At 39.5% G+C, this 15,917-nt stretch overlaps 1 protein-coding gene across 1 annotated transcript; it reads left to right on the forward strand.

Annotated features, from left to right (window-relative positions):
- Window positions 1–306: 306 nt before the first annotated feature.
- Window positions 307–1,239, forward strand: LOC101596540 (olfactory receptor 187). The gene has a single exon (XM_004663270.3). The coding sequence runs from the start codon at window positions 310–312 to the stop codon at window positions 1,237–1,239; it is 930 nt and encodes a 309-aa protein (XP_004663327.1). The 5' UTR covers window positions 307–309.
- The last annotated feature ends 14,678 nt before the right edge of the window (window positions 1,240–15,917 follow it).

Below are 15,917 nucleotides of genomic sequence, written 5' to 3' on the forward strand. Positions count from 1 at the left end.
AATGAATGCCAGATACATGTGACATTTTGTATGTTTGGCCTTACCTGGGTTCTGGGGACTCAAACCTCAGTTCTTAGGCTTTGTAGGCAAGTGTGCCTTAATTGCTGAGCCATTTTTCCAGCCCCAAGATTATATTTCTTAATCTCCGAAAAAAGTTTCCACTTTTTAAAGTAATAGTAAACTAAAAAGGCATAATGGTAAGGCGCACATTTTCTTCAATTCCATACATCCAATGTTCACTTCATAAAGCCCTAGTAAATGCCTTTTTTCGTTCATTGCATTTCATTTCAGGGAACAGTCAGTGAGGACATGGAGAAGGAAAATGCTACTTCGCTGACAGAGTTTGTTCTCACAGGACTTACACATCAACCACAATGGAAAATTCCCCTGTTTCTGGCCTTCTTGGTGATATATCTCATAACCATTTTGGGGAACGTTGGTCTCATCACTCTCATCTGGAATGACCCTCATCTTCATATCCCCATGTACTTATTCCTTGGAAGTTTAGCTTTTGTGGATACATCTATATCAACCGTAGTGCTTCCAAAGATGCTGGTCAACTTCCTAGCTAAGAGTAAACTGATCTCTCTGTCTGAATGCATGGCTCAATTTTTTTCATTTAATATCAGTGCAACCACGGAATGTTTTCTCTTGGCAGCAATGGCTTATGATCGTTATGCAGCCATCTGCAGCCCTTTACGTTACCCTGTGATAATGACCAATGGCCTATGTATCCGTCTGTTAGTCTTGTCCTTTGTAGGTGGACTTCTTCACGCTATAATTCATGAAGGCTTTCTACTCAGATTAGTATTCTGTAATTCCAATATAATACATCATTTCTATTGTGACATTATTTCATTGTTAAGGATTTCCTGTACTGACACTTCTCTTAATTACCTGATTGTTTTTATTTTTTCTGGGTCAATTCAGGTGTTCACTATTTCAATTATTCTTGTCTCTTATACAGTTATTCTTTTTACGATACTAAAAAAGAAATCCGCCAAAGGCATAAGGAAAGCCTTCTCCACCTGTGGAGCCCACCTCTTATCTGTGTCTCTATACTATGGCCCTCTTCTCTTCATGTATGTGCACCCTGCGTCTTCACAAGTAGATGATCAAGATATGATTGACTCTCTCTTTTATACAGTTATAATTCCTGTATTAAACCCAATTATCTACAGTCTGCGAAACAAGCAAGTCATAGAATCACTGGCAAAATTCTTAAAAGGCACTGTTTAGGTTTATTAAGACTATGTGTTCTATTTCAGTAATGTTCACAAAACAGCACAGGTTTAATGGGGCTGTTTTTCTTTTTTTTTTTTTTTTTTTCATTGCCCCAAAGTCTTTGTATCTGACCCAGCACTTTAGTGAACAAAGGTATAAGAGCCTGAAAATTTTTTTAAACATCTCCATACACATTTCAAGAACATACAAGTACTTTTAACAAATTTTATATAGTATGAGAATAATTACAGCAGAAAATAAATTAAACTAATGTCTGTTTCATTGTTCTTCATTATGAGAGCTCTAAGTGTCAGAATACTATAATTCCTACAAAACAGACTTGGGTGTAATCTGTTTCATACGAATGCTGCTGTGTAGTTTGGAAAAATTCAACATTTATTAAAAAGAAGCAGATTGTTATCTCAGTGAACAGAAATAAGTCTTTGGTATGTGGTCATCCCTCACTATGCTTTCATTGCACTCGGTTAGGAAATAGTAAAATTTAATTTCTTGTATCAGTACCACCTACAAATCACACAGAGCAATGAACAAAGATGGAGGAAGTGCAAGAAAAGAGTTACGCAGGAATGGCATGGACGTCTGTGAGGGGATGCTCGGACTCAGGGTGCTTGCATGAGTGAGAAGGGGCCAGGTACTTCTCAGAGTTTAGCGTGTCTTCTAAGACATTTTCCACTTCTGTTTCTATATTGTCAAAATCTGAAGAGCTTCACGAATCACATAGACTGAACAAGTATGTTGAGCGGAGCTTAAAGGTGAGTGCAGAATGGGGTGGAAAGGCTCTCAAGTATCTGTGAATTAAAAACATGATGCTATTGAATGAAAGAAGTGGCTATACACTGGAAAGTGCAGTTCAAAGAGGGAGCTTCAAGTGCTCATTGCCAAAGATGAAATAATGGTAATAGCTTGATGTCATAGTACCATTTTGGTTTTGGAGGAAAACGTGAAAATGTTAACAGGTACTTGTATGTTTCCCCTGTTTGTTTGGCACAGTCTTTATGCCTAATGAGTGATCCATCTCAGCTCCAGACCTGTCTTTTCTCTCTTGCATATAAGTGATATTCACAAAACTACTGAGACATCAGATGCACTCACCCTAAAAACTACTCACAGTGTGCTGCAAATCTGTCCTTGTTTATACATTCCATTGGACACACTCTTCCCAAATGTTACTTCCAGGTGATTTTTCATTATCAATACTCTTAACTAAATCAAATTACCTGATCATAAGAACCCATATGTGAATATTTAATTGCACTTGTTTCCTTATATATGTCTGTATATTGCCTGTATCTGCTGAGTCGGGGCTGTATCTATTTTTTTTATTCACCCTGCATTTTTCACTCTGGAATGCCTTGAGGACCTTTCCAGTGAAATCTGGTTTAGCTCTTATTCATGTGTGTGAGTACAGAGCACATGTGCCACCAGGCAGGTGAGGGTGTCAGAGGAAGGCTTTCCAGTTGTCCTTGTCCACCACCTCATCCGAGGCAGCGCCTCATTGCTCAGTCCTCTATGTGCCTAGCGAGCTGGTCGCAGAACTTTGTTCCTCCGGAAACTTCTCCCCTCACTTTCCCAAGTCACTGCAGGCATGTGTGAGCACAGAATCTCGCCACAGGCTCAAGCTTTTACAGAGGTTCTGGAGAAGGAAAAGTGTGTACTCATGTTTGTGCACGTCATTCACTAAGCCCTATCCTAGCGTAGCTCTTAATTCTCTTCCTTCCACAATTCAAATGATGATTGTGTTGCGTCCAAAATGCATTCCTGAGAGACTTGAAGTGCTACCTAGCTCTCTCTGGCATACATGCTTTTACTAGCAAGGTTTCTCCACAAAGAATCCTGGCCGTAGCACCCTCCCCTGTCCCCCAACATGCCAGCATCTTAATTTACAATTGAAATGCCATGTTTTCTTCAAAGCTTACCTGAATATGACCTTGTGAGTACTTTCATGTAAGATTTCCACAGAACTTCAATTAAATATGTATATATAGGAGGCAAATGTGGGTAAAACCTATAAAGGTAGAATCATATCAAACAGAGTACAATAAGAAAACACGTAGACAGAATGGGGAAGGGAGGGAGTGTGGGAATGTAGTGACATAAGAAGGAAATGAGAATCAACACATAAGTTATATTTGAAAGTGCTAGAATGAATGATACCTCAATCTCTGTATGCAAGCTCAAAAATTATAAAATAAAATAATTTTTAAAAAATAAGAAAACAGGGCTGGAGAGATGGCTTAGCGGTTAAGCACTTGCCTGTGAAGCCTAAGGACCCCGGTTCGAGGCTCGGTTCCCCAGGTCCCACGTTAGCCAGATGCACAGGGGACGTACGCGTCTGGAGTTCGTTTGCAGAGGCTGGAAGCCCTGGGGCACCCATTCTCTCTCTCCCTCTATCTGTCTTTCTCTCTGTGTCTGTTGCTCTCAAATAAACAAATAAATAAGAAAGCTCATTTATTTGAAGAATTTTACAGCTTATTTGTTCTTTCTGGGCCATGTTGGTTCTGTATAATATTTAGTTTTGGTCTGCAAGATGTTATAGATTGCTGCTTAAATTGTATTGCTCTGTATTCTTTACTGTTTTAGCCCATTGGCTTGCACACAAGAGCTCATAAATAAACGTTTGTAAAATATTTGTGAAATTGAGGTGATTCTACCCACACAAATGTATAGAAGGTGATGAGTATTTCACTTTTTTAATTAAAAAAAAATGAGCCAGGTATATTTCTTCACTTGCAATGGCTGCTGCCTACCAATTCATGCTAAGCATCTTTTTCTAGACAGTCAAAAATATCAAACCAGTCTGGCATGGTGGCCCATGCCTTTTAATCCCAGCACAAAGGTAGTAGGATCACTGTGAGTTTGAGGCCACCCTGAGACTACATACTGAATTGTAGGTAAGCCTGGGCTAGAGTAAGACCCTACTTTGAAAAACAAAAAACAAAACCAAAAAAATATCCAACCACTAAACTAGTGTTTTAATTAGATTTGGATTTTGTGTAGACTATGAAAAAACAAGAAACAATTCTAATGATTAAAGGATCTAAGCATGTATTTAAAACAGATATCATTACTATATAATTCCAGAGGTCTAGCTCACAACATTAGCAGATTGTCTGTCCTTAATTAATTCTCCCGAGAGGGCATTCCTTTAGCTCCAGAAACAGCAAAAGGACCACAGCCCAGCTCCTGTTCTTTTTTCCTAAAGAACCCATATTACTGCTTATGTCTATAGTTCACCAATTTTTTATTACTGCATTATGTTGCATTATTTTGATGATTTCTTACAAATTCTTTGCATTTTTTAGTTTTTTCATTATTATGATCTGGAGACTAGATTGATTACATAAGGAACTTGAGACTGTTTCTTCTTCCATAATTCAATTGTATTCCCAATTAATAAATATTTAAATATAAATGACATATTAAGGGGAAATTGACTTATAAAGGCTGGTATTATATGGGAAGTTTCATCCAGTTGTAGGCAAAATAGCTCATACTTTAAACTGTCACATGAGAATACTAGTGACAGTTAAAATATACTGTATTATGAAGATATATTAAGTACCTCACCTAGTGACTTAAGAGAATTCATGTTTTGTCTCCTTTTGTATACATGTATGTACATATTTTTCAACATTTTATAAAACCTCCTAAGTTTTAAAAAATTTTTTTTGAGAAAGTAGCAGACAGAGAGAGAGAGAGAATGGGCATGCCAGGGCCTCCAGCCACTGCAAGCAAACTCCAGACGCATACACCCCCTTATGCATCTGGCTAACGTGGGTCCTAGGGAATCAAGCCTCGAACCAGGGTCCTCGGGCTTCACAGGCAAGTACTTAACTGCTAAGCCATCTCTCCAGCTCCTAAAACCTCATAAGCTTTTAGAATTGCTGACAAAATTTTCCTAGGCTGTGGTTTCAGTGAGAATGAAACATCACAACCATATGGTGAGGATGTGTTCAAGTTTGTAAGCTTTCTTTCTCTATTTCAGTTTCTGAAAGCTTATCAAGCATCATAATTATAAAAAGGGGGTTCATAAAAATGTAGTGAACAGTTCCTTTCACTGAATTTCTTGAGTCAGTAATGTTAAAGTTGTTGATTTGGGCACAGTAGAAAAAAATTACTGTTTCAAAATAATCAGTGTGGCAGTTGGATTCGGGTGTCCCCCATAAACTTATTTGTTCTGAAGACTACGTTCCCAGCTGACAGCAATTTGGAATTATACCTCCTGGAGGCAGTGTATTGTTGGGAGTGGGCTTATGGATGTTATAGCAGCTTCTTCTTGCCAGTGTTTGTCATATTCTCCTGTTGCTGTTGTCCATCTGATGTTGGCCAGGAGGTGATGTCCAGCCTCTGCTCATACAATCCTTTTTCCCTGCCATCATGGAGCTTGCCCTCAAGTCTGTAAGACAAAATAAACTTTTTTTCCCCATAAGCTGCTCTTGGTTGTATGTTTTCTGCCAGCAATGTGAACCTGACAACAACAGTAAAGTTGGTAGTAAAAGTGATGCCATTGCTATTAGAAATCTGATTCTGTGGCTTTGGCTTTATGGACTGCTTTGAAGGAGGAACGTGGAAGGATTTGAACCCTTAGCCTAAGAGACACCTTGCAGTGTTATAAGTACAACTTGATGGACTATTCTGGCCAGAGTTGAAGGACATGAATGCAATAAGATCTATGGACTGTAAGGTTTGGCTCATGAGGGTGAGAAAGAGCTTTTCTTAGACTGGGCTAGAAGTAGTTTGTGTGAGAGGCTTGCTGTCATGTCTGTGTCCTGAGAACTTGTACAGGGTTGCATTGCATAGAAATGGACTGGTGTAAGTAGAGGGATATGACACAGAAAAAATGAAATCTTTGGGTCAAAACTGCTGCAACTGTTGGAAAAATTATTGGAACCACAGGAAGAATGCAGACTCATTGGAAGTGATGTGAATGCTGAAAGAGTGTCCCATTCTTCAGAGTCTGCTTTATTCCCCCATGGACTGACATGTTGGCAGCCCACTCAGTATTATGGAGCATAACAAATACAGGAAAGAGGTGGTCATTGAATTTGAAATGTGTCTTTTTTGTTGTTGTTTGTTTTGGAAAGGGCCATGGGCAGTATGAAAGAGGCTTGTTGAATTATCTGTGTGGAGCCCAATGGAGCCATGAGGTTGAGCCATGGGTTGTGGTGAAGACCCGGTGGAAATGCCAGGATCATAGTATGGCTGACAAGGAGAGATGCCAGCACTGGATGAAGTTATCCAGGACTATGAGAGCCCTAGCTGGAGGGGTGAAATTGGAACCTCAGAGACTGGTCACTGGTTAGACTTGGAGACTTGTTACTGGTTAGCCTTGTTGGACTTGGAGCTATAGGGCTTGATGTTTTCCCTTTTTAATTCTTGTATTGGTTGAATACTCTTTGCTATGCCCAGTGCCATCTTTTGTAGCATGAATGTTTATTCTGTGCCATTATGGATTTTATTTTTGGTATTACTGCTCAGTTAAAATAAAGTTGTACTGTGAGGATGTCTTGTCTGGGGGTGTAGGCTCGCTGTGACCCCTGTCTGGGGGGAGGAGCCTGGCTCACTGCAACCCCCCAAAATGGTGGAAGAAGCTACCCTGCCAGTCTGGTCCCCAAGATATGACCAGCTGTTCAGGTTGCTGTGACCTCTCCATGTCCTGTGGCCTTCATGTCAGGCATCTTAGGCTTGCTTTAAACCAAGGCCCTGCATGTGTCTGACAGTTCCCCCTTTGTTGCTATAAAGGGGAGGTTTCATCAAATTGAGGGAAATCATTATAGTCTATCATAGGCTCAGATAGAGCTAGATGGTGCATGAGAACCTGACTATTAGAAACCTTAGTTATTTGTTATCTGAGAAGTTTTTTTTTTTTAGAGTAGTGCATGTTTATTGAGCAACTGGGCAAGACCCAACACTGTGAGCCTGGAATCAGTACAACCCTAATTTTACAGATGAGAAGATATGGGTTTCAAAAAGTGGTTGAATACCACTCATCCAGTAAGTTCCAGGCTTTGATTCAGATCCAGGTTGTTCCCTTTGAAGGCCCCCTGGGAGTGTGAAGCTTGGACTTCTGCCAGGTCCAACTTCTGTGCAGCAGAATAACATGCAGCAGCAGGTCACTGCACTTTTGAGCCTACTCTATAGACATGAATGACCACTGTAAGTATGTCTGGTAACGTCCTGCATCAGAATTGTCTGACACATTTATTTAAAAAACTGAAGATTTCCCATCTCTTCTTAAACCTAAAAAGTCAGGATTTCTGTGGCAAGGTGCCCAAGACTGCATTATTAATTTCCCAATAGTTTAAGTTCAATAAAACTAAAGGACCGATCACCTGATTTCAATTTTTCATTTCATTTAATTTAATTTTTTTCTCAATTTTTTAAACATTTTCCATGATTATAAAAAATATCCCATGGTGATACCCTCCCTCCCCATGGCATTTTCACCTTTGAAATTCCATTCTCCATCATATGCCCTCCCCATCTCAATAAGTCTCTCTTTTATCTTGATGTCATGAACTATCCCTCCTCATATGATGGTCTTGTGTAGGTAGTGTCAGGCATTATGAGGTCATAGATATCCAGACCATTTTATGTCTGGAGGGAGCATGTTTTAAGGAGTCCTACCCTTCCTTTGGCTCTTACATTCTTTCCGCTACCTCTTCTGCATTAGACCCCGAGCCTTGGAAGGTGTGATTGGGATGTTACTCAGTACTCTAGTCACTTCTTTCCAGCACCATGATACCTTCTGAGTCATCCCAAAGTCACTGCCATCTGAAAAGAGAAGATTCTCTACCCAAAGTGAGAGTAGCATTAATATAAGGGTATGAATCTTAAGAGAAGTGCTTACTGGGGAGTTTGATAAGCATAGTATATACACATATCCAGACATCAGCAGATGTTATACCCCTAGGTCTCATGACTACCCCTGTTTTAAGTTTTCAGTATCAGGGATGTATTCCCTCCCTTGGAGCTGGCCTCCAATCCAATTGGAGGGCACTTGGTTTCCATCATGATAGATGTGCCACTATTGCCCCCATTGGTTCATTTGGCCTGGCTGGCCAATTATAAGGCTTGCAGTGTCTACTGTTGAGTATCTTCACTGATGGTATCTCTTTCTCCCATTGAACTGCATGTAGAATGGCTTCTTCCAGCTTTCTGTCAGCTGGTCTACATGGAGGAGGTTATCAGCTCAGTTCCAGCAGGATTTCTCAGTGGCCTTGCAGCCCAAGTATGTGGAATCTTCAGCAATACAGTCTTACCATCAATTCCTGGTGGGAAAACTAGGGCCTTGGAAATGGCCTATAATGTTCTGGGGGCATCAGGGACCTCTCTGGCCAACAACTCACTAGAGGTATGCCATCCCTGGCACTGAAATTTTTCTAGCAATGATCTACAGCTCCTGAGTGTTCCATTGTCCAAAACCAGAGGATTCCATATGATTTATTTATATCCTCTTAGATTTTGATTAACCCTAACCCTCCACCTTTCCTTTACACAATCTCATCCCCTGACCTCACTTTGAGCCTTTTCACCCCCATTAATCTGTTATTCTACTCACATATATACAATGCCAACCTATTAAGTACCCTCCTCCCTTCCTTTCTCTACCCTTTGTATCAATTCTTTTAGCTTGCTGGCCTCTGCTACTGAATTTTTTCCTTCCCAATCATCTGTAGCTAGGATCCACATATGAGAGAGAACATGCGGCCCTTGGCTTTCTACGCCTGGGTTACAACACTTAGTATAATACTTTCCAGATTCATCCATTTTTCTGCAAATTTCATAACTTCATTTTTCTTTACCACTGAGTAGAATTACATTGTATAAATGTGCCATATCTTCATTATACACTCATCAGTTGAGGGACATCTAGTCTGGTTCCATTTCCCAGTGATTTTAAATTGAGCAGCAATAAACATGGTTAAGCATGTACTTCTAAGGAAATGAAATAAGTCCGTAGGACATATGCCTAGGAGTGCTATAGCTGGGTCATATGGTAGATCAATCTTTAGTTGTTTTAGGAACCTCCACACTGATTTCCTCAATGGCTGGACCAGATTGCATTCCCACCAACAGTGTAGAAGGGTACCTCTTTTTCTACATCCTTGCCAGCATTTATGATCATTTGTTTTCATGATGGTAGCCAATCTGACAGGTGTGAGGTGGAATCTCAATGTAGTTTTAATCTGAATTTCCCTGATGACTAGTGACGTAGAACGTTGTTTTAGATGCTGATATGCCATTCATATTTCTTCCTTTGAGAATTCTCTATTTAGCTCCATTTCCCATTTTTTTAAAATTGGCTTGTTTGTTTTCTTATTATTGAACTTTTTGAGTTCTTTGTATATCCTAGATATTAATCCTCTATCAGATATATAGCTGGCAAAGATTTTTTCCCATTCTGTAGGTTGCCTCTTTGCTTTATTCACAGTGTCCTTTGCAGTACAAAATCTTTGTAATTTCATGAGGTCCCAGTGGTTAATCTGTGGTTTTATTGCTTGAGCAATTGGGGTTGTATTCAGAAAGTCTTTGCCAAGACCAATATATTGAAGGGTTTTCCCTACTTTTTCCTGTAGCAGGGAATGAATCTTTGATTTCATCCTCTGTGTGTTTGTTGTTAGCATATATGAAGGCCACTGATTTCTATGTATTTATTTTATATCCTGCCACCTGGCTGTAGGTTTTGATCAGCTCTAACAGTTTGCTAGTAGAGTCTTTAGAGTCCTTTATGTATAGAATCATGTCATCTGCAAATAATGATAACTTGATCTCGTCTTCTCCAATTTGTATCCCTTTTATGTGTGTCTCTTGCCTTATTGCTATGGCTAAGACTTCCAGTACTATATTAAATAAAAGTGGGGACAGTGGACACCCTTGTCTTGTACCTGATTTTAGTGGAAAAGCTTCCAGTTTTTCCCCTTTTATTAATATGTTGGCTGTAGGCTTGTTGTAACTAGCCTTTATTATATTGAGATATGTTCCTTCTATTCCCAGTCTCTGTAGAACTTTTATCATGAAGGGATGTTGGATTTTGTCAAATGCTTTCTCTGCATCTAATGAGATGATGATGTGATTTTTGTCCTTCAATCCATTTATATAGTGTATTACATTTATAGATTTGTGTATATTGAACCATCCCTGTATCTCTGGGATAAAGCCTACTTGGTCAGGGTGAATGACCTCTTTCTGATATATTCTTGTATTCTGTTTGCCAATATTTTGTTGAGAGTTTTTGCATCTATGTTCATGAGGGAGATTGGTTATGCATAGGGTGATTACCCCTTTGCACCAAATGAGAGTGGGTGTATTGATACAAATGTTCCTGGTTATGGACATATTGAAGAGGCATTCAGTGTTGGTCAACTTGGAGCTGGACAGGCAGAGAGGTATAACTTGACCAGCATCAATGAGAGCAAGGCCTGTCCTTTGCAAAGCCAGGAACATAGTGCACAAAAACAGTTCTTTGGAACTTGGAAAGAGATAAGAAAGAGTTTCCTGTTCCTTTTTATCTTCAAGGGTCCAGCCACCCTAACTCTACCACCTTTATTTCCCCTCTCATGAGAAGACACTCTAACTGCTATTAGGGGACAAGGGACAAAGACATCAGATTGTTTACTACTTCCTGCCAAATGGGGCATGAAGTTGTGGCAGTTAGAGAGACTCTCCCAGAGAGGGGAACTGTTCTAATGGACCCTGGAAGTACATTGATGGAGTGCAGGAAGATAGTTTTAGAAAAGAACTTTGGGGAGAAAGAATAAAAGTAAGTAGTTATTGAGAAGTGAGCACATAGCAAACTGGTCCTTTCTGTGGTTGCGGGAACCCAGGTAGATGGAATTGGATTGTCTAGGACCATCTGAGCATGAGCTGGCTGAGATTTTCTTCCAGAACTGTTCATCAAATGGCACAGTAGTGTTTGACATGGCCTTAATCTGCTTTCATATGGCTTGTAAAACAGATGAGATATTAGCAGATTTATCAGAAACATATACACAACATTAACCTTGATAATAGAGAACCACTTGGGTGCCATTAAAGACTGTGCAAATATATTTTTGGTCTCAGACCTTACTTATATATTCTTAACATTCAAAATAACCCCTTTGACATCTATAGTTGTTTTTCTTTATTATTTAATTAGAACTATTAGAGATTGGGAAAAATGGAAAAATGACTTAAGGTCTTGTTTGTTTCCCCTCTTGGAAAGCTATTGTTGTAATACTTAATAGGCCATCCATATAGTTAAGGTATCTATTTAACTTTGGTTATACATTTCTCTCTGAGTGTTTAGGACCAAACAGATAGCCAAAATTTAATTAATGATTAATTTTGAAGGCCACTAATGGCTCTCTAAAGGAGACGTTAAGGACTCAGGAGTAGTGCTATAGCTTACTGGTGTTTTTTGTCTATTAGGATGATTCAGGACTACACTGGCCAAGTGGTTTTCCCTTCTTTGGAATGGAAGCCAAGAGGACTTATTGCTCCTCAATTGTGACTGTCCTGTTTTAAACTGTACATCTATTTTTGTTTGGGTCTCCTCCCTGCTCAAGAACACAGGTGACTTACCAGGGAACCAGTGTAAAAGTGTCCTATCATCTCCAGTGGTCTCATGACCTGGGAGCGCAGGCCAAAATACTGGCCCTTTTTGCTCCAATTATTTCAATTGGCTTTGGCTTCTACAAGGGTGATTAACACACTTAGGAAGGAAGTTACACCAACCTGGATGTATGTATGTACATATAGAGAACATTGGATTATTGAAATACATTTAGTTAAAGCATGGCAAAAGAGCTTCTTCTTCTCCTTCTCCTTCTCCTTCTCCTTCTCCTTCTCCTTCTCCTTCTCCTTCTTCTTCTTCTTCTTTGTTTTTTGAGGTAGGGTCTCACTCTGGCCCAGGCTGACCTGGAGTTCACTATGTAGTCTCAGGGTGGCCTTGAACTCACAGCAATTCTCCTACCTCTGCCTCCAAAGTGCTGCCATTAAAGGCATGCCCCACCATGCCTAGCTGTGAGCTTCCTAAAATCATTTTGTCCAACCTTTTAAAATTTTGTTGTCCTGTGGCAGCATAATCCATATATGAGGCTTAGAAAGTAGGCCCATCTTACACTTTAAATATCTAATACTTATAAATACAGGCAGAACCTGTTATCAGTCTTGAAAACAATACCAATTAATTTACAAATAAACAAACTAATTAATTTAACCTAGAAATTGTCAGAATGGACAAGTAAGACAGTATAAAATCTTAGCACCTGTGTGTGAAAACATCTTTGATTAATTTAGATATCTGTGTGGGTACCAATTACCCAGAGAACACTGGAAACAGAACCAGAACTTGAAATTATTTTTCTCAGATAAGGACCATTGTTTGAGTATCAAGCTGTACCCTAAAGTAGGGAATATGTTAATTTCTATGAATAGAGTTAATTTTGTTATAAGCATTGGACTTGAGATAAAAGAAATAAGACTTACTTTTAAAACATTAGAGCAGAATCTGGCCCTTGTTGACCCAAAAGAGCTAAGCTTTAATACAACCCTTGACAAATTTGTTTTGAAAGAAAAAATCACCATTTGACAACCAATGATTTTAGCTTAATCTTGATAGGCATTGTTTTTATTTTATTTATTTTTTTTTAAATTTTTTTTTGGTTTATTTTTATTTATTTATTTGAGAGCAACAGACAGAGAACGAGGCAGAGAGAGAGAGAGAGAGAGAGAGAGAGAATGGGCGCGCCAGGGCTACCAGCCACTGAAAACGAACTCCAGACGTGTGCGCCCCCTTGTGCATCTGGCTAACGTGGGACCTGGGGAACCGAGCCTCGAACCGGGGTCCTTAGGCGTCACAGGCAAGCGCTTAACCGCTAAGCCATCTCTCCAGCCCAGCATTGTTTTTACGTACCATAGAAATTTTTATTAACATAAAACAACTTTATGATTTACCCATGACTTAAATTTAATAACGTTAAGCAAATTATCCCAACATATTTTACCTAACAGGAGCATTTATAATGACTGAAATTAAACCACTTAGAGCATCCTTAGTAGTTTGTAAAGAGTTGAAAAATCTTTAACTTTAGGCATGATGTTTAGGTTTAGCCTGAAAATTCCTCCCTACACATGCACATCTTCATCCACATACTTTAACATTCTAAGTACCACTCAAAAAAAAACATTTTTAATGAGCACTCTATGTCTAACATTGAAAAATTCCTTCCCAGTTCCTTCAATAAACTCATTTCATCCCATAATTAACCATCTTTCTTATAAGATTACTAAAAGAAGTTGCACCAAATTGATTAATCCTATCACTCACTGACAAGCAAGTAGTCTACATTAAAGACAATTTTATGTCACTAATACCTCTAACATACTTGTACAAGCTTTTTGAAAAAAAATTAAAATTAGTTTTGTATTCAGCAAATACAGGCAGTTTGGTACCATTATTAGGCTCATCCATGACCTACCACCTCCCATTGGACCCTCCTTGTTGAGGTATATGGGTCGTGCATTGTGGAATTAGCCCACAATTATGGGTAAGATAAATGTCTCTGCATATCATGACCCAACATGTGGCTCTGACATTCTTTCCTACCTCTCTTCTGCAAAATTTCCCTGAGCCATGTTGAATTCATTTTTGGTCTGCTTCAGTGATGAGGTGCTGGGGGCCTCTGAGGCTCTGGCTCTCTGATTTGGTAGGCATTGATTTTTCTCTGTGTTGGTCCCCTTCCCCTTTGTGCTGGTATCTCGTTCATCAGGAAAACAGCACCCTTGCTTGTTTTGCCAATTTTTCTTAGTTTCAGATGGGGCCCTTTTGAGGTATGATGGGGTGGCTCACTCCTTAGGATCTACATCTATCTGAAAAAGAGAAGAAAAGATTCTCTAACAGAGAGTAAGATAGCACCAGGACAAATGAGATAACCCTTACTTTTTTTAATAGAGAATTTAATAGGTGTAGACCCTCTTGTAGCCCATGACTGATGGTAGCTTGATATTGGAGAGTGGGCTTATGTTTGGATATGGTTCTGACTTGTTTCCCAGCTCCAGCTATGGGTCCCATACCACTGAGGGGATCAGTTAGCCAAATCAAGAGCAGTTGGTTCCCCACCATGGCTGTGTGCCACTATTGCACTTGTGTGGGTACCACAACAGATTACTTGATGCTAAATAGGTTAGACCATGAATTGCTTGGACAGATATTGGTCATTTTCTCCTAGTCGTCCATGTAGCACCTTCTGGCACTAGATGCTCTGACTGTCTGGGGACAGACTCTCTTCTATCTTCCAGCCATGCCAATCCATTTTATGTGTCAACTGTATATGGTATCTTCAGCAGTAGGGTCTTACCACTAACCTTTGGTGAGTCATCAAGTACTCTGACAGAAATCTGTCTTTTAGGAAACCTTGTAGGTCTCTTAGATCAAAATTTTATTGTGGATGATAGCCCCATGCTGGTACTGGGAGTTACAGGTCAGTGCCCACTAAGAAAATGAAGAAAAAATAACTAATATAAAAGAGCTATAGAGGAGAGAGACATAGAGAGAGAGAGAAAGAGAGAGAGAGAGAGAGAGAGGATGTAGAAGATTAAAGATAGCCTTGATCCTACCCTCTCCAGGGTCTTGTCATTCAGGTGTTCCCTGTAAGGGACTGGTGAAGGTTCAGCCATTTGGTCTGCCTTTTAGGAAGTAGAATTTTATGGTACCATTGCCATTTGGGTCTAGATTAGTGTTTCCCACCTCTTAGATTCCCGCCCCTCCCTCCCCATCCCTCCTAGTGTCTAGTCCATGAAATGCTTGCTGGGTGTGTAAGGTATCTTGGGTAGATTCAGGTTAGGTGCTGTACATGAGTGAGACTATGTCACGATTGTTTTTATGTGATTGTGTAAGTTCGCTGAGAATGATCTGTTCCAGGTTCAACCATTTTTCCTCAAATTTCGTTGTGTCATTTTTTCTAGTGCTGTATAGAATTCCATTATATAGATATACCACACCTTAGTTATCCATTCTTCTAGTGATGGACATCTGGGTTGGTTCCAGCTCTTAACTATTATGAATTGAGCCACTACAACCATGGTTGAGCAAACCTCTCTGGCTTTTGGTTTGAAGGTTTTAGGGTAGATGCCCAGTAATGGTATAAGTGGGTCTGTTGGTATTTCTATAGCCAGCTTTTTCAGGAGTCTCCATATTGCTTTCCAAAGAAGTTGTACCATCCTGCATTTCCACCAACAGTGAATGAGTGTCCCTGCTTCTCTACATCCTCGCCAGCATTTATTTTCATTTGACCTTTTGATGTTGGCTATCCTTATTGGGGTAAGGTGGAATCTCATAGTTGTTTTAATTTGCATTTCTCTGATGATTAGGGATGATGAACATTTTCTTAGGTGTGTGTTTGCCATTTGTATCTCTTCCTCTGTGAATTGCCTGTTTAACTCTGTGTCCCATTTTGTGAGTGGGGTATTTGTCTTCTTATTGTTTAGACTTTTGAGTTCTTTGTAAATTCTAGAGATAAGGCCTCTATCAGTTGGATAACCTGCAAATATTTTCTCCCATTCTGTGGGTATTCTATTGGCTTTGCTTATTATATGCTTGTCTGTAAAGAAACTCTTCAGCTTCATATGATCCCAATTGTTGTGTGACTGTTTAAGAACTTGAGCCACTAGGGTTTTATTCAGGAAGT

The sequence above is a fragment of the Jaculus jaculus genome, chromosome 4 (assembly GCF_020740685.1).
Source record: "Jaculus jaculus isolate mJacJac1 chromosome 4, mJacJac1.mat.Y.cur, whole genome shotgun sequence".
NCBI lineage: Eukaryota > Metazoa > Chordata > Mammalia > Rodentia > Dipodidae > Jaculus > Jaculus jaculus.